We start from the raw sequence: 27496 nt of genomic DNA, 5'->3' as shown, positions 1-27496 counted from the left end.
GCTTCACAGTCCAGGTTATGTCACTGTGGTAAGATAATTCATGTTCTAGTAATTCAAACCATTCTCGCTCCCAGTAAGAGCTTTTAGCGTCACTCTATACACTCTATCATTTTTTTTTTCACTCATACAGTCATCCTGTTGATGAATCCTGTAGGAATGAAAGCCTGCATGCGTCATCTCTCAGACGCAAAAGCCAAACACATTTCCTGTAGCTGTTTCTATTAAAATGGGTGTTTTATGAGAATTCAATTATTATTCAATTATTAAACGATCAGCCAATGAAGACTGATTCGAGAATAATAATAAAATCTATATTTAATTAACAGAGAATAATGCGGGGAGGGAAAAACAAAAAACAAAACAAAACAAAAAAAATTCATTCATTCATTAATGTCTGAGAAAATAGGGCGAAATGTCTGAGACTGTGAAAGAAAATGCTTTTTTTAAATTTTAATATGATTAATAATTAATAATTAATTGCTAATAATATTATCTGTAATAACCTGAGTGAAAAGAAACATTTTTAGATTTTATATTTACATTAATTTGAGAATGTCAGTATTTGGTAAGTGTCTTTTTTGTGTTTGATGTTTGATTAAATCCGCAGGAGATCTTCAGTAAAAGTGATTAATCTCAAGGAATCTTAAATCTTCTGTGGAAAAGTTGCAAATGTTGTAAGGTCACAAATTTTCTATCGAACTAATTGTGCACCATTTTGAATATTAAATATTTATGATTATTTCCTTTTTATTTGTTTCATTTATTTCTTTTTAAAACCTTATATCTAGCTTTAAATAATATAAAATTCAAGTAGAATAAAAAAAAAATGTAACTAGAATTTTAAAAGTCTCAGACTTTTGGACCACAGTATTGTCTCAAGGACATTTTCTCCACTACCATCATCCTCATTAGGGATAAATATACATTTAATTTTTTTTATAATTTCTATTTATAATTTTTATATTTCTGTGAAGCACCTGTGTGACAATTGTCCATTGTTAAAAGCACTAGTCAAATAAAATGATAAAAAATAAAATTGAATCGAATGTAGGAAGGTTCTAAAATTTAATTTTGCCATAAATTAGACTGTTTTTTGTCGAATTTCTAAAGAAACCTGTGAAAGTGTATTGAGAAAGTATAATGTTAACGATAAAGAGACTTCCAGAAACTTCCAGAAAGCTGAACTAAAAATGACCTGCTTTATTATGGACAGTGTTCATTCATTCACTGTGCCGCAGACCTGTGATGCACGAGGTTCATCCTCAAAGCCAGTGTTTGTGTGTTAGAGTTTGATGTTTCAGAGCTCTTTGTACAGAGACCTGACAGGCTTCTGCCCATGTTTCAGTGTGTTTACATTGGGAGTGAGGACACTTTGGGTAAACTCCTCAACATCCAATTAAAGAAAACACAAAATTTAAGTGTGTTGATGTTTCTTTCTTTGATTTGAAGTTGATGCTGAATATTTAGTGTAGAAATACAGGGGCTTGTGAAGTTTCGTGGACTAAGGCTGAATCTACTCACCCAAAATCTGTAAATAAATTTTAAAAATTCTTTGATTAAGCCTAATGTCAAGAACAAAATGATTTGCTAGAGACACCCTTCAGCAGGTATATAATGTAATATATGTGAGTTGATCTAAAGAAACAAACAAAGAAATAAAAACTGAGTGAATAATCTATGGCTGAGGGGGTAAGGACACTTAACTCATTGCATGCATCATCATTATAGACATGATTTTAGAGCAACGTCGTATTCGAAAACCAAATGAATAAAAGCATCTTCTTTTGACAAATATAAATATATTTATGTACTGTATGATATATATACAACAAATCGCCACTGTGAAGATCATTGGCTTGTTGGGGGAAATGGATTAAAGAGCAGAAATCTTTGCTCTAAATACAGACAGATATTACTGATTGGTTGTGCTGAAGCACTGTTTAAGGACAATGAGGAATTTCAGGGTTGGGGTAATGAGGGAGGGGTGGGGGTGGGCTAACATGGTAGAGGGGTGGTTAAGCTGGTGGAGCAGAGAAGTGCCAGTCTGTCAGTCCCGTGGGCCGGGCGAGTCACCTCCATCTTCCATCTCCCACTGGAAGTTTTGCCCTGTCATTTGGTAGAACATGTTATTAAAGGGCTTGTAGAACTTGTGCAGTCTGCGGATGACATCCGGCTCTATTTTGGGGTGTGTCCTGCCCTTGGACTTGCCAAGGCACCGCGGGGTGCTGCTGTCCTCAGGCTTCTTCAAGCAGGGGAAGCCTTTGGTCTTGTTGAAGTAGAAGTGCTTATCAGTGACGATGCGCTTGAGACCCAGGAAGTCCTGCACCTTGGTCATTTCTCCGGCCGGATCCGTGATGAGACGCTCGCCGCTCACAAAGTGCATCTGCGACAGGGGAAAGTACTGGAGCCAGTTTTCTAGGTGTAGGGCATAGATGCCGATACGCAGCGCGCTCCACGAGGCGTCGATTAGACCCAGAGTCCGGTTCTTGAAAGCGAGGACCTCGAAGGTGGGGATCTCGGGCCGTTTGGACAGCGTCTGTGTGTAGTCGGAAATGGCTCGAGTCACTGGGTTGCGCACCACTATGATCAGTTTGATGTCCTTTGCCATGGTGTGGATGCGCTTGGGAGCACTGTTCGTCACAAAGTAACTGGGTGTTTTCTCCATGGTGATCTGACCCTCCAGCGTTGATGGCATTAAATCCCTGAAATGCAAGCAGGACAAAAAAGAGAACATTAAATATAATAATAATAACAATAATAATAATAATAAAGGTAGTAATACATTAAATTAATGAATTATTAAATTAATTTTATTTTTTAATTAAGTTAAAAATGACTCATTATTATATTAGTGTATGTATATAAAAAACACTTGAAAAAATAATGAATAAAATTTTTTTAAAATAATTTAATAATTATAATAATAATGGTTCATGTGAACCAGTTACTGGAAAAAGCATCCAATGATAGTAGAGGCACAAAATCAGTACAAAGTAGATTACAGGTGGAAAAAAACAACAAGTACACATATAAGCACAAATTTCTAGCTAATTACATGACATCAAAAGAATGAAATGAAACCCAGAGCTGTTTTGGTGCTAAATAACCGAGTTCTCTGCAAAGCATTAATGCTTTCTCGCCTTATTATTAATTCATTCATCATTCATTTTTACACCTGCAGGTTTTACATCCTTGAACCCATGAGCTCAGCAGTCCACCTCGTCCATTTCGGACACACCCAAGTCTTCTCTGTGATGTCTGTAGTCTCCCTTGTCCTCCTCCCTTTAAGCTTAAGAGCGCTCCAGCGCAGAGGGACGGTGATTAATTACGACGTTCGCTCGGATCATTTGTAGCAGAGGAGAAATGTCTCGGCCTACAGAGATTTATCGGGAGGGATAGTAGGGAGCAATTTGCCACTGCTGCAAATATTATGTTCAACTTTGTCCTCAGGACTTGCTTGAAAGATGAATCAATGCACAGGCACTAGACTTTCAGGAGTATAAAACAGTGAAGTAAGTCTGCGGTCTAATAAATGAGATAAATGTAATCTAGATTCTATGAGCTATTTATAGATTGCATTTAGAAAATTAGAAGTGTTTTCCTCCTTGGATTGTTTTTAAAAATGAGGCCGTATGAAAGCCTTTTGTGTGTCAACACACAACATGACAACGTGTGCAGCTGTAGTGTAGATGAGCATCTGTTGGGTTTGTTTGGTCAAAATTTTGCATTTTATCTTTCAAAAACAAATAATACTAAAAAAAAAAAAAAATAATAAAATAAATAAATAAATATTATATCTATACATTTTATCTTAAAAAAATCAAAATAAATAAATAAATAAATAAATAAACAAATTGTATCTATACTGCCATTACATAAGTTCCTTCTGCATATCCACCTTTCTTTCTATCTGTTTACCCGTCCATCCATCCATCCCTCCATCCATCTAATTATCTATCCATCATCTACAAGCATTTATGATCAGTTGATTGTTTCATTAAAACAAATCACACAGAGCACAATAACAGTCTGAATGAATGCACACTGTATCCCATTACAACTTACACGTCATTTACTGTCAGATTCTAACACTCAATTCTGTCAAAGCTTCAGATCAACAGACAACGTGGCGTGACGTGACATCCAGAGTGAGCAAGCTTGCTGTTGTTGTTGTTGTTTTTGTTTTTGTTGTTAATAACGAAAACTTCAAATTCAATAACATTAAACTAACAGAACACAATATTGTTTTTTTTTTTTGCTAATTTCCGTATTGATAGTTCTAGCTAAACTGCAACGAATTAGCACGCTACGATATATAGCACGTAGCAAGATCGTTAGCTAGATTCCATCATATTTTATCCTCTTTCTGAGAACATGGTTCATTATTTTGCTCTCCCTTTCTGAACAGCTATGCAAAATAATCTGCTGATCAGCGCTTCTTACTCTCACAGTCATACACAGTAATCAAGCGCTGTGTTGTGAGGTGATAGTTGGGTGATATCAACTTGTGAATTTAAGGGGGGGGGCAGTATTTTTATCTGATTTATTATGACAAACTCACGATCCATTCGGAACAACAAAAATGATTTACTTCTACATATGTTTCAGTTGATCATGGTGTAAATATTGTTATTGGGGCAGTTACCTCATCTCCATCACCCCTGGACAACTACACCCTTGACCATACCAACATTTTACTTAAGCTTGTGCTATAGATTTTACTCTGATCAGGATTTTGTTTAAGGAAAAAGGTGGAGGGGCTACCAGTATTATTTACTGTGCAGATTTTCAAGTGATACTGAAAAAAACCCAAAAGGAGACAAACAAACAAATAAACAAACAAACCAACCCCAGCATATTTAATGAGTTTTTAATCATCACCACTAACATCATTTCTAAAGTGTTAGATTTTTAATGTGACCGAGCCAAAATTCACAAATCACCATCCATTTTTTTTTCTCTTTTGGGTGAATGTTCAAAACCAAAATGTTTCAGTGACATAATTAATAAATAAGCTAGCATAATAAACTGATCAAAAGTGAATGCTTGTCTGATAATGTTATTAGCCTAATGCTAACTAATTTGAACAGACACTGAACTGAATATTTTCTTCTGACTGCAATCCAGAGCGAATGAGATGGAGGAAGTGGGCGGAGCTTAAAATACGAGTTCAAAAATCCAGCGTAGACGTAGGCTCATCTAATATTTTATTCCACTGAAGTAAAACTGGTGTATTTATGAGTGATAACTCACCAACTTTGCGTACATTTTGTTTTCAGTGCTCTAATATAATCATTACGATCTTTACATGATGCATGATTACAGTTTTCATTCACGCTCTCACGTCTTCATAAAAGCTACGACTTAAGTCTAATCTAACACGTTTTTGTGTTAAAGCCCCAAATGCTGCAAAAATAATCTATTACTGCAATTTTGAAATAAAAAGGGATTTATATTTGGAGAAAACTTCACCTCTACCTTGATGGAAATACCATCCATAAATATTCATAAATATTCATCAATATTTTGTTATTAGACTCAAAATGAAATATGCATGGTACAGAATCAGTGTCTTGCTTGTACAGGTTGCACAAATTTTTGATTTAGACAGTTGTTTGTATGGAGAAAACACTTCACCTCTGCCTGTTTTTTTTTTATAATGCCAAACATAAATATTCATAAATATTCATAAATATTCATAAATATGTTGCTATTGGAATAAGAATGAAATATGTATAGTAGAAAATTATTGTCATTGTCTGAAATTGCAGTCAATAAAAACATGCCTTAAAACACGGTAAAAATTGGTCATCACACACACACACACACACACACACACACACACATGGAACCCTCCTGGCCTCTAAGCACATACAGACACTCACTTACAAGTGGGTTTGTAATTTCATTTCTGCTCCAGTGTTGCGCTCTTGGTGGCTTATTTCCCAGTGGATTATTTCTGCCTGTACATGGTATTGAGCTATGGCCATTTGGGATCTAATGGGATATAAAACATATCTCTGGCTTGCATGGCACCTAGGAGCAGTATTAGTTTTCATTATGCACCATCAGTAACCCCGTCTTCCTCAGCATGCTTATGAACAGCTACAGTTTTTTCTCTCCTCTCCTTTCACGGTTTCAAGGTCTTGAGGAGCTGAGTGTTTAAAGTCGTACAAAATCGGTAGCTGGAGCTGTATGGCACTCTTACGTATTGGCGTGAGAGAGAGTGTGGGAAACAACATGGAGAGAAATCTGGAAGAAAAAAATAAGGGTGTGACAAATCCCCGTAGAGGAGCCTCTGTACTGTACACTGTAAAATAAATAAATAAAATTAAACAAAAATAAATAAATAAATAAATAAATAACCTGTAATTTTTTTTTTACAGATTTTTCTGTATTTTTAGAATACAGAAAAATATTCTAAATATTCTATATTTTTAGAAAATATTAATAAAATTACTGCAATTTTTTCCACATGTTAAAATACATTTACAGATTCATCTGAATATCTCAAATAATTTTTTTTTAATTTAATAGTGACTTTTATTTAACTGTTACATTCTAGTTAAATACTGTTAATAACAATTTATCAATAAATAAATGTTAAAATTAGATTACAATTAACATTAAAAAAGTTTTTTCGTTAGGTTTTGTTTTTTTACAGCATAGTATAAATGGCTTATAAGGCCACGCCCACCTTCAACACAGGGCCAAGTTGTCTTAATATTGCGGTCATGCTTCTGCGGATGGTGAGGCAGGCAGGACATGTGACTTCCGCTCAAGGTAACCCTTTTCATTTAAGACGGGCCCATTACCAGCCTTTTGTCCTCATCAAGCCTCGGCGCAACTCATTATACATGTAATTGTGGAAATATGGAGATTACGCAGGCCCGATACCTTCATTTGCGATCGAGGTCGAACTCATTTGGATTGGGAGAGAATCAGTCATGGATGATGTACATTGGAAATGTCAAGCGGGACGAGGAGGTGGAGCGGCAAACACAATGCTGATAAACAAGCTGATTTACCTACGCCTCTCCCGGCCATGCACTCAGCCGGAACAGAAAGAACCCTGAAACGTAAAAGCACCCAGGCATGGGTCGTTCAGGTGGGCAGATAAATAAAGCATGCGGCACTGCAAAAGGCACTTCTCACCATCTGCTGTTTACCTACTCAGACAAATCGCATAACATCCTGTGGCCTTTTGTTCTATAGACCTCACCATGCTTGTGTAACACCTGGATATGACACTTAAGCACAATAAACGATTGTGTTTCACATGGCCCACTGTGTTATACAACACTTATTTATAGCCCTAATAACAAACACAAGCACAAAGAGCAATTGTCACCTAAAAGTCATATTTCAGAGCCAGTAAAAACCTAAATTAGCGAGTTCCTGAGAAAGTTTTAGACGTACTCGCTATATTGCTATAAAGCTAGTAGCACGGCTACGCGAAAGAATTGTAATAATCAGCATGTGCTTTAGGAAGACATTTGGAAATGGCTTTGCTCTTAGTGCTTTGGAGTTAAAAGCAATTTAATGGCCACTCACTGCGAGCGACGAACGGAAACGAGCAAAGATCTGCAGAATCACTTTACTCGGGTTTACTCGTTTCTCGAAATAAACCCCTTCACTGCTTACTATCAAGAGTCGGTTATTGAAATCTGGCAAAACATCTACCTTTAGATGTATCCGCCGAACACACGGCTAAACACACCGAGCAGAGAGTCATTTGCTGTACAGACACGGCAATTAAACTGCAATTTCCAAGCCGAAGCATAGAAAAAGACAAGAGACTTTTTATTAACCAGTGAATATAGTGAGCTTTTTTAAAGCTTCATAAAAACCACACTGTTCCATATCACAAATTCATGTGTTATCAGTGCTGCTGGATCAGCGTGGATGTCTTTCAGAGCACTGCTCATCCAGCAGCTTCATGGAGAAGAAAAAAGGATGTACAAAGTTTTAATTATTTCACAGTATTTATATTTGTTATGTTTAGAGATGCTCAGTATTAGTACTGACTGCTGGATGGGAGGATTCACCAAAATACAGAGAAAATACAGATCTATCTATCTATCTATCTATCTATCTATCTATCTATCTATCTATCTATCTATCTATCTATCTATCTATCTATCGATCGATATGTATATATACTCCCATCAGTTATAACATTATGACCAATTGCCTAATATTGTGTTGGTCCCCCTTCTGCTGCCAAAACAGCCCTGACCTGTGAAGGCATGGACTTCACTAGATCCCTAAAGGTGTGCTATCGTATCTGGCACCAAGATGTTAGCAGCAGACCCTTTAAATCCCGTAAGTTGTGAGGTGGGGCCTCCATGGATCGGATTTGTTTGTCCAGCAAATCCCCAATGCTCGATTGGATTAAGAATTAATTTTTCTTTCCGCATTATCCTGCTGAAAGAGGCCACAGCCATCAGGGAATACCATTTCCATGTACATGGTCTGCAACAATGCTTAGGTAGGCGGTACATGTCAAAGTAACATCCACATGGATGGCAGAACCCAAGGTTTCCCGGCAGAACATTGCTCAAAACATTACACTGCCTCTGCTGGCTTGCCTTCTTCCCATACTGATGCCTACACACCCGGCCATCCACCTGTGGTAAAAGAAAATGTGATTCATCAGACCAGGCCTCCATCTTCCATTGCTCCGTGGTCCAGTTCTGATGCTCACATGCCTGCACCCTGACTGGTCTGCAGCTATGTAGCCCCATACACAACAAACTGTCCTGCACTGTGTATTCTGATGCCTTTCTCTCAGAACCTGCATTAACTTCTTCAGCAATTTCATCAACAGTAGCTCGTCTGTTGGATCGGATCACACGGGCCAGCCTTCACTCTCCACATGCATCAGTGAGCCTTGGCCGCCCATGACCCTGTCACCGGTTCACCACTGTTCCTTCCTTGGACCACTTTTGATAGATACTGACCACTGCAGACCAGGAACACCCCACAAGAGCTGCAGTTTTGGAGATGCTCTGATCCAGTGGTCTAGCCATCACAATTTGGCCCTTCGTCAAACTCGATCAAATCCTTACGCTTGTCCATTTTTCCTGCTTCTAACATCAACTTTGAGGACAAAATGTTCACTCGCTGCCTAATATATCCCACCCATTAACAGGTGCCATGATGAGGAGATCATCAGTCTTATTCACTTCACCTGGACTGCTCACAATGTTATACCTGATCAGTGAATATAAATTCCTTAAGACTTCTAGATTCATGATTAATTTCTACTCTGTCATCTCTGTGTTTCTATGGACACTCAGCGAGTCAGTGTTATCAGTAAGATGTTTGTTAATAAGTGTATTGAATTAAGTAATAAGTTCTCTTTGTCTTCATGCTGTGGAAAAACTGTGCATGTGTGTGATTATGCCAGTAAAGCGTGATGAATTTAATATAATTAAATTGAATAAAATGTAATTAGAGAGGGAGAGAGAGAGGGAGAGAGAGAGAGAGAATACTAGAGAAAAAGAGAGAGAATAGAATAAAGAAAGAGAGTAGTAACAAGAAAGAGTAGTAGTAGTAATAGAGAGAGAATTGTACGCAGACACAGAGAGAGAATATTAGAGAAAAATAAAGAGAGAGAGAGAAGTATTGAGATAGAGAGAGAGAAAGAAAGAAAGAAAGAAAGAGAGAGAGAGAGAGAGAGAGGGAGAGAGTAGTATTGAGATAGAGAGAGAGAGAAAGAAAGAGAGAGAGAGAGAGAGAGAGAGAGAGAGAGAGAGAGAGAGAGAGAGAAGTAAAAACGCCGTCACTTCCTCTAGCATCTAGTAAGCCCATTATGTTGCTGCTGAACTGCTTGCTTCAGTAGGATGCTTAAGAAAAGGAAGTGACAGCTGGTCCTGATCAAACCCTCTTTTCTCTGCTCCTCTCCCGCCATCCCCCAGAAGACCGTTCAACTTCCAACAGTGAGGCAGCCTGACACTTTTTCTAACACCACCATCAGGCTGCAACGCTCAAATTAAATATTTATTTGCCTCTTGGATGTGGAAGATGATGAAATGAAAGTGAGGGGGAGAAACTTTATGGATCTTTGGAAGATCACCATAAACCTGATTATTGCTCTGTGAAACCACCTTCTATATAACCTTGTAAATTAGCTTGTTTTTCTTTCCAGCACATTGAAAAAGAAACGCAGATGACACAGGCGCCGTGATACACCTCTGGCTACGACGGCTGTGAAACAGAGAAAAACAAGAAGGCTTGTTTTATCGCTTGTGCAAACCGGACAACAGCAAAACACCCACTCATTTGAATATTTATACATTTACTTTGCAGTGTTTCACCCTCATGTTGTTTACATCCCCCTGGATGAGCTGCTGAGAGTGCTTGAGGCTACACACATACAATTTGCTCACAACGGCTCTTGATAGTCTGTGATTACAAACACAAGTAGATGTGCGGTGTGCGACTGCAGAGTACAGCGACGAACCGATCGGGGTTTTATTTTATTTATTTTATTTTTTTTCCCAGTGTCACCGCTGAAAATTTATCACCACTGAAAGAAAAAAAAAAAACCACAAAAACAAAAACAAACTGTAATTGGCAGTCACACCTGGGTACATCTGAGGCTAAGGCTATAGGATTTATCTCCAGAAAATCGAGCACACCTGCTTCGCTTAAGCAGAACCGATTAATTTGACATATTGGATGTGATGTGATGTGGTTTTATAGCGTGAGAGGAAAAAAAAAAAAAATACAAACACGGATGAGTGCTCATCCTGCTGCTCGGGGAGGGTTGACTGGTAGCCACGCACATTAACTCTCCAGCTTCTTTATGCAGGCCTCGGTGTGAGTAACAGCGATGAAGGGCGTCCATTAGCGCAGAGCGAAGCGTGTAGGCACAGGCGCTAAATCCTGCTCAATCAGAGAGCATATGGCATGCATGGCTATAAAAACGCTGTAACTGTAACTGACATCAAACGAGATGTCCACGCTCAGACACCGGTGCACGAAGCATGAAACAGATCTATAGCGCAAATATATATATTTATACACAACAGCATACTATTTATGGTGTATCAACCAATTACGGCTTTCAATCAAGTGGGCACGTATACCGAATGAGCACCGTAAAAACACACAAAATTCCAGCTGATGACATGTAACAACTGCAACCAAGTTGTCCCTAAAGTGCTCAGTTACCACAGAATGATACAATACTGACACTTTTCCAGTGCTGGCTGATGATTTGTGATCCTCAGAAGCCCCACAACGCTTTCAGACCCACATCCTCGTCTCTTGGCCCTGAGACTTGCTGAAGTCAGCATCACAGGACAACGTTCTTCCGAGGCTCTTTCTTATAATAGCCTGGCACAAACTAGCATTCGGGGCCGCCGAGGATTCGTTTAAATCTGTTCGTTTAACAATCACACGTGACAATATCTGTAATGAAGGTGCGTCTCTGTCCCTGTGCACTAGGCTGCTAGAGTATAGAAGATTCGCTGAAAGACGAGTGTTTTAACATTGCTACATGTTGAAGAAAACGACCCTTTTTAGTGATTCGAATCTTTCGTACATTTAAACGATTCGAATCATTTAGTCACTGATTCGCTCAGGTTCAGGTTTCAGTGTTGTAGTTATTTTAAACCTAAAAGGTTTCCACAGACTAACGTTGATTGATGTAAAGGTCATCTAAGTCTAAGACACTATCTGTGATTGTATGTCGTCTTGTGGCTACCTAAAATTTAAGGATTTTATTTAAGAGCGAGAGCGAGAGAGAGAGAGAGAGACAGAGAGAGAGAGTAGTTAAAACACTGCCACTTCCTCCAGCCCATTATGTTGCTGCTGAACTTCTTGCTTCAGGTTTTATTATTTATAATTATTTTAAATTTTATTTAATATATATATATATATATATATATATATATATATATATATATATATATATATATATATATATATATATATATATATATTTCATTTTCATTTCATTTCATTTCATAGTCTGTACCACTTATCTGATCTATCCTCGGGTCACGGGGAGCCTGTGCCTAAATGTGTTTTATTATTTGCAATTGTGGCTGTCAGGCCATATCATGCAAAAAAATATATAAACAATAATTCATATATAGCATTTTAAATATAATAGTGATGCATTTTCTTTCCTGGTGATGGATTAACAATGTTATCTTACATGCGAAACTTTATTATTTTATTGTTTTTTGGTTTTTATGGCTCGACATGATTCTCCATCTGGAAGCAAACCAGTGGTCTGAATTTTTGTGCCACTTTATTACCTCTTGCATGGTAAAAACTTTAAGAGTTTAAGAGCAGATTTTAGCCGGGGATATCAACATGATTCGTTCTGTTTTTAAATTCGGGTTCATCTAAGAGTCAGGCCACTGGGGCAGACGTCCCTCCTGACATGACTCGGGGTAGAAACGTCTGTTTGTCGCTGCCTCTCCCTCTTTCTTTTCATTGATTACTCCCTCGCGTGGACTCGCGGTGAATCACTCACAACTTCACTCCCACCTCGGAGCAGAGCGAGCCGTGTCAATAGCTCGACTCTATCACTGACTCATGTGCGAGGAACGCTCCTGCCTTCTAAATCTAAAATAGTTACTCATGTTAGCGGCGAAATTTTTTACCTCACAGATTCCATTGTACGGATGAAAACGTGAACAATTTTAAAGACAAAAAATTTTAGCCTTCACTGTGAGACTGTACGTACACACTACAAAAATCAACAGCTTAGCAAGTGAAAATATCTTAGCTAGAGTAAAATTTAGCTTCTTATAATAAAAATAATAAACCAAATAAGATAATTCTGTCGAAATATTCTGAGAGTCCAAAGAAGAACACCAGCACTGCATGCAGAAGATACGCCTTAAATTCTGGACCCATCAGCAGACATTTCACATATCTGAGTGTATTTTATTTATCTTCTTTTATTTTGTATGTGCAAACAGTTGCTCTCACATAACCCCCATTTACTCTACTTTTGTCCTAAACTGCCACCTTATAATTTCTTTTATAAGTTTTTAATTTTTATTTTATTTTCCTTCTATTTTTATGCTTTGCTAATATGATATGCTTACTTTCACGCCAATAAATTATTTATCGATTGATCATTTATTGATTGATCAATCGATTGATTGATTATATTTCTGGAGGGGAGCAGAAATAGTTGTTAATAATCTAATATTTATTATGAACCACATAGTACAATACTACAAACATTTGGCTATATTAAAGATATTTCCACTTATTATTCACTTATTTTCACTTGATATACCGCAAGTGTAATTACTCTGTAAGCCGACTCAGCTCAAGATCTTCTCATTTCTACACATTTCCCTTGTTAGTGGAAATATAGAAATAAAACTGTAAATATATCTAAATATAGTCTAATTTAGCTAGATAAATGATAAGATTACAATAAAATATAGTTATTTAATCTATTTCATAATATTTGTACTAATTTCCAGCTTGTAATAGTCACAATCTACAGTTCTACAGATAATTTTTTAGCACTTATCTCTGGAATAATACAATTTAAATCTTAAAATGAAATGAATAAACAAGTCTAGAAACAGGTTTGATAATCTGATATTTGATTTGATTTTTATTTTAAAATAGATTAAACCCTAGCTAAATCTGACTATATTTAAGATTTTTCCTATTTATTTATTTATTTATTTATTTATTGCAATTTAACAGAATTACACTTCTTCAACTGAGCAGAAATGTGAAGGTACCGAGCCGATTCAGCGTCCAGTGTAATTACGCTTCAGAAAATAATCTTATCAAGCAGAAATGTCTTAAATATTGTCCCATTTATCTCGCATTTCATACTGTAAGATTACAATAAATAATAAATATGCGATTATTTTATCTATTTTTTTTTCAAGCTGTGAATTTTCATTTTCAGAAATAGAATAAAATTCAGAAATGTAAAATTTCATTTTACATCTTTTACATCCTGAATTTATATATTTCTCTAAAGCTGCTTTGTGATAATATCGTTAAAAGCGCAACACAAATAAAGCTTCGTTAAACTGCCTGTGGTTTTAATCAGCCACGCATCCCATTTTTTCCCTTCCACTTTTTGTTTCCTCCTATATTAAATGCCTATGTATGAGGGGCAGACAGCACAGAAACAGCAGGCTTGTACAACGTCAGGTTCGTACACAGCATGGCCGATGGTACTGTATGTGTGGAATACAGATGAAGTGCACCTGAAAGTGGACACAAACAGCTTTATACTGTATACCTGCTCCCAAGTGAGTGTGACAGCAGCTGTTTAAGTGTTAGACTTGTGAGTACAGTCAAGCCTGAGCAACAGAGCAAAAAAAAAAGCTGGAGTGAATTTTAAAAATCATCTCAGAGAAAATGCAGATATTTATTTAGCATGTATTCACTGGATGTGTTAAAAAGAGGTGGAGAAAAGGGAAGTGTGGCTGATTAAATTCAACTGAACTTTATTATCACAAAGAGAAATAGAATAGAAATTCAGTGAAACATTTTCAGTTTGTGGGTGGTGAAATTTTACATTTTACTGCCTGATAATCAAATCGATCTAATATTTTCTGATATTTTTACTCGTTTCACGTTTATTCTATTAGCAGATCATTTTGCCAACTTTAAACATTTATTCTATTTCTAAAAAGGAAGCCGAATTAAAGACGATTTGCAGTGTGAAATAGAAATTGGTTTAATAATCCTATATTTATTATTTATTTGTAATCTTACAGTAGGGAATACTAGATGAATGGGACAATATTTAAGGCATTTTTACGTGATAAGACGCTATTTTTGGAAGTGTAGTTATACTGTGTGTTGAATCAGCATCTTTAGTACCTTTCTCAGTAACTCTTACCACATTCCTACTTGGGGAATTGGAAGCTCAGTGGTTAATGTTTTGGACTAATGATTGGAAGGTTTGAATCCCAGATCCATTGATCTACCACTGCTGGACCTCTGAGCAAGGGCCTTAACCCTCAGATGTATCAAAAATAAGATAAATGTAAGTCGCTTCATATTAGGGCGTCTGTCAAATGCTGTAAATGTAAATTATACAGACTCACTGAATGGTCACAAGTTCCCAGACACCTGACCATCACATACAAAGATGGAAACACACAATTATACTGGAACTTGGCCCCTGTTCCAGCATGACAATGCCCCTGTACACAAAGCACAGAGCTCCATGAAGACTTAAGGTTAAGGTTGGAGTGTAAGAACTGGAGTGTCCTGCACTGAGCCCTGACTCTGACTCAACCCCACTGGGATGAACTGGAACACCGACTGAACCCCAGATCTCCCCACTCTTACAACAAAAAAATGATTTTGAAAAATGAGATTTTTCTAACAGTAATACCTCAGATGATCAACAGCATGGCACATTTGGGTGTGATGGTCAGGGGGTGCACAAACTTTTGCCCATATAGTATATATAATCTAAATATATATACTGTAGTCTCTGTGTGAAGTTTTTCAGTTATTCATCAAACAACCGGATATGGAAAGTCAGTATAAACAGGTGAATAATTTTCCCCATAATTATAGATGATTAATTGAATATGCAAACACTAATAATGAGAATGTCAATGAAGATGAAAAATGCTTACCAACTAATCCATCAAGCAAAACACACCAGTCCCTCCTACTCAATGTGCTGAACTCTGATATGTTTTAACAACATTTAGGCATGAGACACAGAGTCAGCGCTCAGGACTCGGGGAGATCTGAAATTAAAGAGTGTCTCTGTACATCTTTTGTGTGACCTGGTCAGTGTCTTACACACACACACACTCACACACTCATCACACACACACACACACACACACTCACACACTCACACACTCACACACTCACACACACTGACATCTATATGCTCTCATACGGTGTTGTGCAGTGTTCTCCATCCAACTGATAGTGAAGTGAAGACCTCTATGAGAGAGACAGTGAGAGAGAGTGCAGAGAGAGAGAGGAAGAGAGAGAGAGCAGAGAGAGATGGAGTGCAGACAGAGAGGGAAAGAGCAGACAGAAAGAGAGAGAGCAGACAGAGAGAGAGTGAGAGAAAGAGAGAGAGAGAGAGAGAGAGGAAGAGAGAGAGAGAGAAGAGAGAGAGAGAGAGAGAGAGAGAGAGAGGAAGAGAGAGAGAGAAGAGAGAGATGGAGTGCAGACAGAAAGAGAGAGAGAAAGAGAGAGAGAGCAGAGAGATGGAGTGCAGACAGAGAGAGAAAAAGCAGACAGAAAGAGAGAGAGCAGACAGAAAGAGATAGAGAGAGAGAGAGGGAGAGAGTGAAGGAAAGTGTGGCATGTTTCTGAGACAGTAAAGTGATAGCCTTTCATCAGAACAATAACCTGTGGTTTTCTTCTTGGTGAGAATTTGATTTATTTCTTTATTTGTTGGGATGGGACTTACGCAGCACCTCTTCACTGTGTCATTTTTGATTTTCCAAAACAACTATTACGCAGGTCACTAAAAGCTCGATTATTGCAGCGTTAGTCACCGCTGAGATGCGGCCATGTGGTTTTGTTCATTTCAGAACATCTGCCCTGATGGAAATAGACCGGGAAGAACGTTATAATCATGTACCAAGGGGCCTAAGCTGCTCCATTAAAGTCTAAGCCGACCTAATACTGAAACCTCCGCTAATCCAAATGGTGCATTTGCTGGCACAGATGAAGCGCTGCGTGAAACGTATTATGGAGAAACTACGTACAATCTGCACGTGTGATCAACACCTTCATGGCATAGCGCATTCTATTAACTGTCCCTACAGTTCATTGCAGGATATATATAAAATTATAATAAAATAAGAGTCTTATATGGCGTCTAAACGCTAGTCTGGATTCGATAATGTCATTTATGAGTTGCATGGAGAGAAATGTGATTAGTTTTTCGGCAGCACTGCCAAGCAACAGTGTTCAAAAGCCCCCAACAGCCAGCTTTATAATCTTGGCACATGTTCATCCCCACTAGATGTTTGTCCCTCGCATATTACAGCAAAGCCATCAAAACACCATTGAGTAAAATAACTAGTGCCAGCTACAGTGGATCCTGATAAAACCGCTCCTGGTTAGTTTAGCATTTCCCAGCTCAGGGGTTTGAAGTCCGTAGCTTCAATCGAAGTCTTCCTATCGAGTCACGCCGGTTTATTTGAAGTCAACTTCCTTCCACAAAGGACACTGTTGATTTGGGAGGCAACCTGCATCCAGGTTTAATTAAAATAATAATTAAAAAAAAAAAAAAAAAAAACTCAGCCTTTAACCCAAGCGCTTGTGATCATTTCAAGCCACTGGTTTAATTTGTCATTTGCCGTTACCGTGGCAACCAGTAGTAGGATACGGTCGCCTACTGACGACTTCATAGAGACTTGCAGAGATAAAATCAGTGTGTGTGTGAACACACGTCTCGCTATAAAGGTGAAATCTCCAGTAATATCTGTACAAACGAAGCCATTCATACTGTATAACATACTGAATATATTACACATAGACCTGAGTGATGCTGTTGATTGACAGGCGATAAACAATAACGCTGCATTAAGGAAAAGAGAAGTGAGACCTGGAGCATGCTGTTGATATATTTAAAAAAAAATGAATAAATAAAGTGTCCTGGGTTCAAGTCTCGCTCCCGCTCACTGTGTGTGTGGAGTTTGCATTAAAGTATCCAGTTCCCTGGTGGTCCAGAGGCTAAGGATCCCACATGCTCACCGTCTCGGCCTGGGATTAATTCACAGGCAGGGAAGCAACCGAGTCACCAAGGGTTTAACTCTCAGACCCGGTCCCAATCCTGAATAAAATGGGAGGGTTGAGTCAAGAATCAAAACATGCTGTGACAAACCTGAACCCCACCCATTATCCGTCAGTGAGAAGGTGACTGTCCACTCCTCTTTCTCATTTCCTTTCTATTCCTAACAAAACAGTGTTGTGGTGTCATGTGACTCAATAACACGTGTTAGAAAGAAAAAAACAATCAATAATCCGAGCTTTATACTGAAAAGTTCTAACAAGAAAAAAGAGTAGTTTAGTAGCTTCAGTACCTCTCGAGCACTGGAGCAGAAAGCCGGCGAGAGCCGCAAGCGAGCCCGCGAGCCACTGAATAAGCATTTAAGACTCGCAGCAAGACCTGATGAAGTTGCTGTTTATTAGCAGCCAGAAGATTAACTCCATCCCTGATGGTGTAATTCAAAGAAGTGGAGAGGGAAAGTGAATATCGAGCGGTCATCTGTCCTGGCAGCTTTTACTCCAGAGTGTTTTTACTCCAGCAGCAGGTCCTGGCTCAGGGGTCTGGACTGGATTGGACATGCAAACGGTTCCTGTTTCATAGTGAGCTTGTCTGACTGCTCTAAAGAGCTGAGAAAGATAAAGATGTTAACGCCTGAGACTTGAACCGCTAATTACTCCACGCTCCCTTAGATATTTCACAAGAACTGAGTTTAAGCAGCAAACTGCGGCATGGACGTCCCCCAAATTTTGCACTAAGTAGAGATCAGGTGCATGTTGTTTCCTGCCTGGAGAACCGATTTGCGCGGATTACGTTACAGTCCAAATTCTAAATGGCAGATGTGATAGAACAATCAGCACCATCTTCAACACCAGTCCAACAAAAAAAAAAAAAAAAGTTCATATTCCATCCTGTGATTTAGAGCTGAAGAAGAAAACAAACCTGCAGCTCCAATTTGAGGAGTACATACATCCGGAGAATGTTGCTACACTCCTACCTCTGGGTGCTTTCTTGTCAAACTTCAGCATTATATCTTCCCTAGCACCATGTCGTGCCAGCTCAATAAAATGAAAAGAGAAAAAAAAAAGTATCATTCTTTATCTTTAGAGAGAGAGACACGGAGCATGCCGACTGTGAAATGGCTGTCCCAAGTCATTGAACAGTTCACTGGCTCACGGTGAGGAGATGGATCTAGATATACAGCGTAATACTGGATGGATCTCCAAACAGCCCTCAGATGGCCTTGGGCCAATGAGCAGCTTGTTTAAGCACAGCCAGTAAATCACTCTACACATCTTTAATCTCCGGAGAAGAGGTGCTCGGCTACGGCGTGCCAATCTGCCATAAACACCTGGCACAAAATAATAAAAAAAACACATAATGGTTTAAAGATATCCAGATTAACTTTGCATAATGAGATCTGCCAAAGACATGTCTTAAAACAGAAAGAGGGGAAAAAAATCAAAGCAACAAAACAAATAAAACGGTGGATTTACAGACTTCTTCAATCAATTCTTCAATTCTATTCCATTTTATTTGCGGTATTTAAACCACAATTTATGTTGGCACATAAATGAATAATAATTTATGTCACAAAGCAGCTTTACAGAAATGAATACATTTTTTACATTTATTTTTTTCCTTAAATAAGCAAAACAAGGAGACGACGTGAGGAAGAAACCTCCACACACACACACGTCATGCTAACAAGAACGTTCTGGTTTTAACTTTAAGTCTGATATATCAAACTGAATATATAAACACAATGTTATGTGTTAATAGCCAATTACCTCGAGACATCTACTTACGCAAACGCTGATCACATTTAGAATAAGACAAAACTATAAATCAACCAAGACCAAAACGAGACTGACAGCACATGTCTGATAATTTTATGATAATTCCTAAATATTATACAATATTACATTAGTATTATATTAGAATTTAAGGGTACAAAATATAACAAAAAATGTCAAATAAAATCTATCTATCTATCTATCTATCTATCTATCTATCTATCTATCTATCTATCTATCTATCTATCTATCTATCTATCTATCTATCTATCTATCTATCTATCTATCTATCTATCTATCTATCTATCTATCTATCTATCTATCTCTATCGACTGTAAAATACCAATCCAGGAAGTGGTCACTTGAACGAACGAACGACTCGGACCCAAAGAAATCATTTCTTTTTCCACCACCAACTGCATAGCTGAGGCCTATGAGGCTGTCACATGATGAAGGAACAACTTGTGAGATGAACTAATCAAGTTTCCCTGCACAGAACCTATAGGATTTTACACATGCGCAGTCAATACGAACTTAACGAATCGCTCTCTGAGATGACTCGTTGGTTCAGAGTCAAATTAACGATTCATTCATACTAAAGTCTGTCAGGAACAGCTGGACAGTTCCCTGCCAGGCCCAGAGAGGGCACTGGCAGGTGAACCTTGGAAGCCTGCTTCTTTGTGTGTCTTTTGTTACGCCCTTCCTATTGTTCCTATCCTGATTGTGTCACCTGTATCCCATTAGCCCTAATGTCTACCCCTATAAATAGGGATCCTTGTGTTTGTGTCCTTGTCCATGATTGTTATCTGTACCGTGGTTTCTGTTGGGGTTTTGTTTGCTAGGTTCCATGTCCAAGCTAAGGTCTAGGTTTTGTTTAGTTTAGTTTAGTTTAGTTAACCACACCATGTTTTGTTACGTTTGTTTCCCTATGTCGCGTCTTAAATGTAATAAAAGCAGTGCTTCGCTGAATCCTGCGCATGGGTCTCATTACACCGCGTGCTGGCGTGCGCACACACACCACGGGCGTCTGGGGTCGAGCCCCGCATAGGGCGGGGGTCCCAGACGTTACAGTCTGTGACTATAACAAAACAAACCGCTTTCTTACATTTAAGCCTATTTCTAATTCATGAAAAAAATCTTTACGCAAAAGCTCAAAAAAGTTTTCTATCAAGGCTGAGAAACAGGAACAAACACCCTAAACAGTGTACGCTTAATTTACTAAAGCGTCAATACAATTTTCTCCAGCAGGAAGTTTTACAAAGCTGGATTAATTCCCTGCATTGATTTAGTGTGGCATAAAAAAGTGCAGTAAAAATCAAATTTGTCATCAAAAACGGAGATGAGCTATAAAAGTATAGCGACTGAGAGAGAACTCCAGCATCACACACACACACTACAAATGCACAAGACGTGTCTGAAGGAACTGATGGAATATTCTGTCCTTCAATCTCCAGCTTCACATCCAGCCTTTAAAAAAATAAAACACAGATTTCGGTATCTAGAGCGAAGGATGGAAAACTTTTCCTTTATCGCCTCGTACAGCACACAGCACAAAGAGGACCAGGAAGGATCGGGAGAAGCAAAGCGTTTCTCCGTTTATTTGGATTTGCTTTCAGTAAAAGTTGTTTTTTTTTCTGTTAGTTCAGTTTTCCAGGAGAACTCTGATGTGATAATTCAATCAAACTGTTCAGGGGGTCTTAATGACTGATATTTATTATTATTATTTATTAACATTTATACCACAGTGCTGCTGAACTCTCGATTCTGATTGGTCGATGGATAGACAAGTCTGCTCTCGCTCGAATCTGTTTCTATAGTAACAACAACAACAGCTTTAGATTAATATTAAATCTAACTTCATTAAAAAAGTACAACCATAAAACCTCATTATCACTCATCACATCACTGATCATTTTCCGTTAACAACCAAAGTGTTTTATCCTTTTTTTTTATTATTTTCTCATTCATTGAACAACCAGTTGTAAAAACTTCTTTTATTCTTCACATTTGTAAATTATTGCTAATAAAATAAATATTCTCACTGCTATTCTTCACCCCGATGTAGTGCACTAGCATGAGGATGTGCTTTTGATGGAGACTCTAAAGCTCTTCTATGTAAACGCTGTAAATGTAATTACATTAAAACTCTGGAGTATTATTCCAAATAGAAATACATAAAGGTGCAGTATTCTGTTCAGGTTTATGATCTGAAGTTCAGTGGACTCGTGGTTTTATTAGCAAGTCTGAAGGTTTGTACATTTACACTGCTTCAAAAGCAGGAAAAGGACATAAACTTTTTTTTTTTTTTTTAGGATTTTCATGATGACAGGATTTCTCGTGTAAATGCTTGTGTAAACGATTTACAAATAAATTTCTTCATGTCCAGTTTGATCAGTGAGGCCCATTATTTGCAAGCATGTGTATTTTTATCTTTACATATTACATACAATCATTAATAAAGGAGAGAAATACTGAACTATTAGTATTCTACACTGACAAAAATTATTATTATTATTATTATTATTATTATTATTATTATTATTATTATTATTATTGTATTTTTAATGACTGTTTTATTATTCTTTTTTAATTATTTTTATTTTTTTAAAGGTTTTGTTTCTTCTTCTTCCTCTTCTTCTTCTTCTTCTTCTTCTTCTTCTTCTTCTTCTTCTTCTTATTATTATTATTTAAGCTTTCCAACAATATCCTTCCTCTTATTTATAAACAGAATTTTAAAAAGTTTTTTTTACACTATTTATAAAATGCTGATTCAGTGTCATTAGAAGTGCAGTGTATGCTTTCTCGCATGGTTCTCACTGCACTTCTATTAGCGGTGTTTAACACTCAAACCTTCCCCAACTTCATCATGACCCACTTGAAGAAACTTTAGCGACACCATTTTTCTGTTTTTATCTGGGAATTTTCTAAAGTGCCACCGTGAAATTAACCCGAACAGCTGAATCAGAGGATGAAATTCATATTATCCTCCAGTACGGGATGAGATTTCTCTTTCTCTCTCTCTCTCTCTCTCTCTCTCTCTCTCTTTTCTCTCTCTCACTCTATCTTTCGGTCATTTGGAAAATTGCATAAATTGGTACAAATCGAATAGAACTTTTCATTCATATTTGCAAAACAGAGAAATTACTTCCTGTTCCTCTTTCCTTCCTGAAATCCTGCTTATTTCCTGCTGGGATAAGTGTACAAATATAGCATCCAGGCAGGTGCTTTTCCGTGGCTGCTCATAGGAGATAAACCGTTTTCAGGCACTGGGAAATTATGAGATTAAGGTGGGGTCAATGGGATATCTCCTTTGCACAGCACCTCAGAGCTGCAAATAACCAGTGTCATCAGACAGAGAGGACGGCTCTCCATCGTCTTCTTTAATCACGGCTATAAACCTGAGAAGCTCACGGCTCAAATGGATCAAATCCACACAGCGGTGCTCTAGAATGCATACGAGGAGCTCGCACAAATCTTTAGAAAACCTGCTTATTTGAGGATCATTTACGACTCTGCTTCACGCTGGACAAGAGGAAGCACGTGCTCCATTATGCGCCTCGTATTCCACCCCAAAAATACAGACGCCTCGGCAAAACTCAGCTGGAAATCTGCTTGTGAGGTCAGACGGAGGTCCGGAGCTGAAATCCGAGCTCATAAAGTCCTTGTGATTTATGAAGTTGCTCCCTCTGGTTTAATGAACTAACACTAATTAATCCAATTTCCCTCTCTAGGCTTTGAAGGCTGAATATCGAGTGAGCAGAACGTGGCCTTTTAAGAAAATTAATTCCATTCACATCTGAACAATCACTCGAATCTTCTTGTTATCGCTTATTTCATCCACATGAAGAGGAAAACTACGGATAAATGCGCTGACATGACAAAAGGCATAAAGGAAGAAAGGAATAAGGACTTGCTATGATGGTAAAGAGTCCAAAGAAAAAAAGAAAAAAAAAACATCAGTAGGGGTCTATGTGAAAGGGAAGAATAGAGGAGGAGGGATGAAGAGGTCACAGTCTTGATTGATTGATCTGACATTGATTAGACTTAAATGTATGCATCTCATACATGCCTCTGAGGGGGATTATCCGATGCTCTGAGATTAATCTCACTCAGGACTCCAGCTTTTTTTGCTTTAGCGTAACATCATCCCAGCTCCTCTGTCATGGCTGAATGAAGGTCTTTTTGGCTATTACACACAAAACAGCCCTTTTGGCTTTTATTAAATAGATCTGTTCCTAAGAGAGGGGTTATACATGAGGAAGGAGGAATGTTTTCGCAGTGGCTTTCGCTCAGCTTTTAGTGCTGGTGAATAGACCAACATGGCTGAACAGACATACAGAGTTTCTCATAAAACATAAATCATAAATCACCTGATTTCATTTCTTACCAGGGAAAGTCAGTGGTAAAAGCTTAGGTTTTAAAGACTGTATACTGTGTGTGTGTGTGTGTGTGTGTGTGTGTGTGTGGTGGCCTGGAAAAACCTTTCACATGGTAGGATTTAGACATTTTTTCTGCTCAGCCATCCTGCACTGAAATATGTTCCTGCACACAGTATGACTCTCGACCACAAGTAAAGTTCTCACTTCTTCTTCTTCCTCCACACAAGTCATCGTATCTGATTAGAGGCTTATGGGCATTTTTTCTGGAACATGGTGGAAACCAAATGACTAAAATCAATCATTAGCTCAACTATTAAACTACTACACTGATCAATATATATTATATCCTGAGATATCATTCATAATAATAACATACAGGAAAAAAAGATAGATAGATAGATAGATAGATAGATAGATAGATAGATAGATAGATAGATAGATAGATAGATAGATAGATAGATAGATAGATAGATAGATACCATAAATGTGTATATAAACCTTTTCTTCTTCTTCTTCTTCTTCTTCTTCTTCTTCTTATTATTATTATTATAATTAGTAAACCTCTCTCTCTCTCTCTCTCTCTCACACACACAACTAAAACAGAACACGTCATGCCGACTAATCACGCCACACGACCGTCACCGTTTGGTTGCATGAACCTACAGCACTGCGCTCGTGACCTTCGACCCACATTGCTCATTTTCTTAGAAAAATAAATAATTGTATACTTTTTAACCACAAAAGCTCCTCTAGCACTATCTCTGGGACGTGCGCCCGTGATGCTATGTACTACGTAATCCCGTCGAAAGGTCACGTATGACGTAGGCGGAGCTACAGACCCAGTGCCCAGAATGAGCCACAAGTTTATCTTCACTACAGGGATCCTAATGTAATGTACTTTTGTAAGTGAACATTAAGTACTGTGTATTTAATTTATTTTAGCGGTCCATGTTTTCTCAGTCTTCTTTGTCCTGCTTTAAGTTTTGGTTTCCTTTTTTTTTTTAATTTCCTGTGTGCACACATCAGATTTACTTGCTGTTGCATAGCACCAGTCTGGGAAACCAGCTGAATCCATATGTGGAGCTTAATGGTAAAGAACAGGAAATAAATCCAAACAATAGGCAGAGAAAGCGTAGTCAAAAACAGGGAAGGATGAAATAAACCGGAAAGACAGTTAGCCAAGCAAAAATGCAATCCAAAAGAAACACAAAACACCCATATATAGTAACAGTAGCAGAAAACAACAATGAACAGCTTGGTGTATAGATAAACTAACAATACTTCACGTCATGGCTTAATATGAGCATGGATTAAATGGCTAAAAGCAGGAAGTGAACTAAATGACCCAGAAGTGGTCAGAACTCCAGTGAAGGCTCCCTCAGGCGAGCTGGAGGAGGAAGGATGGGCGGATTTGTTACACATGCCTACAGAGCCATAAACAGAGCGATGTGAAGGTGTTTGATCTGCTCCACACTCTCTTTGGTACAAAAACTACATACAATAAAAAAACAACCCTTCTGTCCTAACCTCTTTCTATCAGGATTACCGCTCAGTGCTATTGATCTATTGAGCTAGCGTGAGGATGAGTTTTTGATAGAGACTACAAAGCACTTCTGTAAGTCGCTGTGGATAAGAGGAACGTCGTAAATGTAAATGTAAATGTAAATGCAGGAGGCTGATAATCCAACACGGTCTGGAAGATGGCTGTGTGTCACACGGCTTTGATAGCTGAAGAGAAAAAAATAAATAAAAAAATGCAAGACTCTGATGTGATGTATAATAATACTATGAGATACAAGAGGGATATTTCTCACTTCTCTCAGAAATCTCCATGTGAGTCGATCAGAGTCAGCGTTATTATGAGCGTCTATCACGGGTGTTAGTAAACGGATGCTTTGTGCTGACTGATGTTTTCTCCAAGTCTGTGCATCTGTCCATTCCTGAAAAGCAGTGCTGAATAAACTCCATCAAGCTCAGCAGGTTTGTCAGTTTCCTCATCCTCAGCTGAGATATTCATACATCCAGTTTAATTGTTTCATAAAAGATAAATAAATTAAAGATGATCGTACTCTTGCGGCATCTAAATTAGACCTAAATCTAACATTCAGAAGTGTGATTTTTAATATGGGCTCTAAAAATGAACAAAAATACAACTACAACTTTTAACAAAACAGAATAAAGTTCAGTAAGCAAAATATTTCAAGTCATCGCTCTGACTGAATTAACAGTTTTGACATAAGGTAAGACAAATTCATCGCTGTTACAGCTAGCTGTTGAAGGTTTACTGACAAATGATGTAATAGTATTTATCTGAATCTATGCAGCAAATCGAGATCTACATCTAACATCAGTGACGATCCATCAGCTGTGGAATTCACCAGTGTTCCGGATTTTTTTTTATCAGTTCACTGGAAATCGACTTATCGAATGTATTATATTTTCTGTCACTATTTTCTGGCTGTGAGTCTGATATAAAATGAGTCAGGACTCTGTTGGTGTTCAGTGTGTTTTAGACATGTGTTTTTCCCTCTGTTGGATAACCTTACACAGAAAAATCAAATTTTAGATGTTTCTGAACAAGCCCTTTGGGTGACTTTGGGTGATATCACTGTTTACATTTACTTTTGTTTTTTTCCAGGTCACTTTCAGGTCAATGTGTGAACTGAAAAAAAAAAAAAAAATCTTAGCAAGTGGTACCTGGTATTTCTTTTCTTTATTATATAACAAATACAAGATTATTAATTTTTTAATTAATTTATTTATTTATTTTATTTCATTAATTAAATCAATATAATTTTCCATTATGTAAAAAAATGATTCATTTCATGTTTTTTTTTTTTTTATTATTATTTTGTTTCTATTTAATTTGCCCAAATGAACTTTCTTCAATGACTGATCTATAGATAATATCACACACTGGTCTGTTTTTGTAGGGACTTTGACTTTGACTGATTTTCACCCCTAAACATGACGCTGAGCAAAACGGTCTGTGATTGGTTGCTTTTACAGTCAGACGGCTGTTAAAGAAACATTTGTGTGAATAAAACAAACGTCATCTATGAATATATTGGTGCTAATAAAACAGACATACTTATGAAACTCTACAAATTCTTAAGATGCTAAGTGTCTACTTTCATATGAGCTTCATATTAACCACCAGATCAACTCATCAACCAAACTCCTATCAGGATATGTGAAGAAGTGTGAGGAAACAAAGAAAGGGATATGAGTGCTTAATTAATTAATATGCAGCACTGAATAAACAGTACATGGAATCATCAGGAGTTAACGGGGCTTGTGTGCTGCAGAATTAAATTTTGGTTAAAGAACAATATAACACAATACTGTAGGAAAACTCCAGGAATTAAACTTAATTAAACTTCTCTCCCATAATGTGCACACTACTTAGCACACTTTACTTCTGCACTGCACACTAATTAGCATACATTCCTCCTGTTATATGCACTATTTAGCACACTTCCCTCCTGTAATGTGCACTATTTAGAACACTTCCCTCCTGTAATGTACACTATTTAGCACACTTCCCTCTTGTAATGTACACTATTTAGCACACTTCCCTCTTGTAATGTGCACTATTTAGCACA

At 37.7% G+C, this 27496-nt stretch overlaps 1 protein-coding gene across 1 annotated transcript in view; it reads right to left on the bottom strand.

Annotated features, from left to right (window-relative positions):
* Positions 1 to 1180: 1180 nt before the first annotated feature.
* The window catches only part of hs3st4 (heparan sulfate (glucosamine) 3-O-sulfotransferase 4), a 114367-nt gene continuing 88051 nt past the window's right edge, over positions 1181 to 27496 (bottom strand). Inside the window, exon 2 of the mRNA XM_058378365.1 lies at positions 1181 to 2702. Within this exon, the coding sequence (XP_058234348.1) occupies positions 2048 to 2702 (655 nt within the window). The 3' untranslated portion in view covers positions 1181 to 2047. The remainder of the gene's footprint in view (positions 2703 to 27496) is intronic.

This window comes from Hemibagrus wyckioides, linkage group LG24 (genome assembly GCF_019097595.1).
Source record: "Hemibagrus wyckioides isolate EC202008001 linkage group LG24, SWU_Hwy_1.0, whole genome shotgun sequence".
Classification (NCBI taxonomy): Eukaryota; Metazoa; Chordata; class Actinopteri; order Siluriformes; family Bagridae; genus Hemibagrus; species Hemibagrus wyckioides.
Note: the sequence above shows the minus strand (reverse complement) of the source record. Positions and strands in the feature narration are given on the sequence as shown.